Genomic DNA, 2,989 nt, shown 5'->3' with positions numbered 1-2,989 from the left:
GCAATGTTGATGCATACCTCGACGGCCTTCCCAAGAAACGGCTCATTATCATGGATCGGTTCTACTCAAGCGTACTGCTGTCTTCGATTCTGCTGCAGCGTGGCCTCTACCATGTTGGTACAATTCAAACCATCAGACGTGGTTACTTGAAAGCTATCCCATATAAGAATGCGAAGCGACCGAAAAGTATGGCACGAGGGTAATATCATATCGCGCATTCCAAAGAGGAACCCAGCATGATTGCGGTGTCGTGGATGAACAGCCGTCCCGTACTCTTCATCTCCACGGACTGCAGCACGGAACCAGCAACTCTGTCGAGGCGTGAGGGCTCCGCAGCTGTCGATGTACCAGCATCGCGCCTTGTCAAGGAGAATCAAGACGGCTTGGGAGGAGCTGACGTACACGATCAATTGCGGCTACAGAGATACTCAATTTAGGTCCGTTTTACTCGCATTACACTTACCCTGTATAATCCACGATCAACTGACCTACATCTAACTATATCCTGTATTGTTCAGGGTGCCATGAAAATGCGGAAGTACTACCACACTATCTTCCTTGGGCTTGTTGACATGGCTCTGATCAACGCATTCATTATCTTTCGCCGCGTGCAAGGTGATCGCACAGCTGCTTCAACTCAACCAACGCATGCGCCCTATATGCGAGTAATGCAGATGTCCTTACTGGCTGTTGGCGCATCAGATTTCAAAGGTGACTTATCGATTCGCGCGCTGACTGACACGCCGGTACCCCCTTCGCGACTTCGAGATACAGACTATCGACAAGCCATACAAATAAGCAAGTCGAAGTGTACCGTACGACGCGAGGCAAGAACAAGACGAATCGAGGAAGTCGACAGTACGCTTGCAAGGTATGCTCATTACTGCGACCGACGAGAAATCCGTGGGAAGCTACCTTCTATTGTGCTGAGAGTACCGAGACAAGATTCGCGGGGACACCTGACGACCGTTCAACTGCTACGGGCAAGATCTATTTATGTCAAAAGGTGCGACAGCACGATCCGACTGCGGCGACAAACTCTGCCACCTGCAGCCAAATTTGGCTCGAGCTCTGGAAAGGCGGCGCTAACATTCCTCCGGGGTTGAAGACGAACAGGCTGCGTACTTCAGCAGGATAAGAAGCGCAGGCATCCGACAGAGACGATAATGTCCCTAATGATAGTTGTAGCGCCAGGTCGGGAAGTGATGGAGGGTCGCAAACGGATGGCGGCGTGGAGACCCCAGTGATCTAATCAAATTAATGTATGTATACTTGTGAATGAAGGTAGCTGTAAATTTATACTTTTTTTTAACTACGATTACACTAGCTGTAGCTTGGAAATACAGGATGCACCATCACATCTCCTCAAAATACACTGTACTGTCCACGATAAATAGCCAATCAAAGATTGTGATCCTCACAATCCTCACAAAAACTCCGCAATAGTTAAGGCAAGTCATTTCGTTATTTTGTATAATAAAGGATAGCTTGGGCCCAAAAACGCGGGGCTAGAGGGGTTAGCACTACTTGCAATGCCATACTGCAAGCATTTACAATACTGCAATACATACAGCTGGAGTGCACGATACTGCAATTAGTACTGAAGCCCTCATACCAAACCAACTATTTGCTCAATCTTCCTCTAATCACCCTCGGGCCGTAGTGGAGTGTCTGCGCTCGATCCAAAATCGCTTAACCACGTCAACTTCGAGAAGTTACTGGTTTTGAAGCATGACATGCTGCGGCGGAGTTCATCCGTTTTCAAACGGAAACACATGAAAAACCTCATTAGAAGGGTCGCTGGCCGCCTGTAGGCAGGAGTAGTCACTTCGAGAAAAACCACTAACCAAACAAGACAAACACTCTTGCATTTAGCTTCTATCTACCCGGCTTGTCGCCATTCAGAGTCCTTCAAGCAGTCCAACCATCGCTTCCTTGTGCATCTAAGTGCCACCGCACATTTGGTGTCTACTCTACTGGTATTCCTGTTCAGGAGAGGAGTCTACCACTTTTTGTAGCATTGTAGCCTTTATCGGAGGTTCTCAAGATAGAAACAGAAGACGTTGATGTCTATAGCAGCGAGACCGAGGAGGAATCACTTTAACCCGGCGAAATCGAGCAAATTCGAGCGGTTCTAGGGAACCTCGGGCACCTCGAGAAGACGATTAACGATCCACAGAAAAACCAAGATCTCATGCTCGACTGGGTAACGAATTTTGCCAACCGTACCGAACGCAGGCAACACGAAAGCTACAGAGATTAGGGCTAACCAGGAGCTGTTACAGCAAGTCACCGAGAAGCTTCAAGTATACGCACAAATAAACGAATCGAGAGAGAGTACTCAAGAAGTCGTCATTAAGCAATTTCAGTCGGAGGTGGCAACCTTGCGGAAACAAATGCAGGTGGCGTCCACGAGAGGCTCCAGCCTGGAAGAACTAGCTGCAAATCCTGCCCCAGCAAGCGTAGATGAGGGATCTGGTATTAAATGGAACGTGTTCGGACCCATGCCGTTGGGAACGCCTATATTTGACGGCAACGAGTTCGAAGTGCGAGTGACAAAATGTCACAAACAGCGTGAAACCCCTATTTATGGTTGCGAAACAACGGAAGACATCGAGGTCTAGGTATTCAACGTGATAAAGTGGTATGCAGCATACGGCTTGTATTTCCGTAAGGATCAAGTCGCCTTACGTGTTGGAGAACTCATGATGAACCACACGAAAGGAAAGGCAAAGTCGTGGGTACTCCAGGAATATCAAGGTAATCAGCGCTGGAGCCACATAATCCGCAAGATGAAGCAGCGGTTCGTGACAAAGTCCCGCCAAGAAGATTTAGTGGCCCAGTTCTTTGACTGTGTTCAAGGCAACCGCCCATTGGACACAAAAAATGACGAATTTCGCCGACTAGCACGCACAGCGGGTGTATCGGAGCACATAAAAAATACTTCGCTACAAACAGGGACTATCGTCATCGCAACTACTGCAGCTGC

The 2,989-nt window shown here is 48.3% G+C and overlaps 1 protein-coding gene across 1 annotated transcript; it reads left to right on the top strand.

Annotated features, from left to right (window-relative positions):
* Positions 1-2,321: 2,321 nt before the first annotated feature.
* Positions 2,322-2,989, top strand: PITG_02543 (uncharacterized protein; the record flags this gene model as incomplete). The annotated part of the gene is made up of 1 exon (XM_002907414.1): positions 2,322-2,989. The coding sequence occupies one exon, from the start codon at positions 2,397-2,399 to the stop codon at positions 2,622-2,624; it is 228 nt and encodes a 75-aa protein (XP_002907460.1).

This window comes from Phytophthora infestans, genomic scaffold, assembly GCF_000142945.1.
Source record: "Phytophthora infestans T30-4 supercont1.3 genomic scaffold, whole genome shotgun sequence".
NCBI classification, from domain to species: Eukaryota; Oomycota; class Peronosporomycetes; order Peronosporales; family Peronosporaceae; genus Phytophthora; species Phytophthora infestans.
This window is presented reverse-complemented; position numbering and strand designations above follow the sequence as displayed.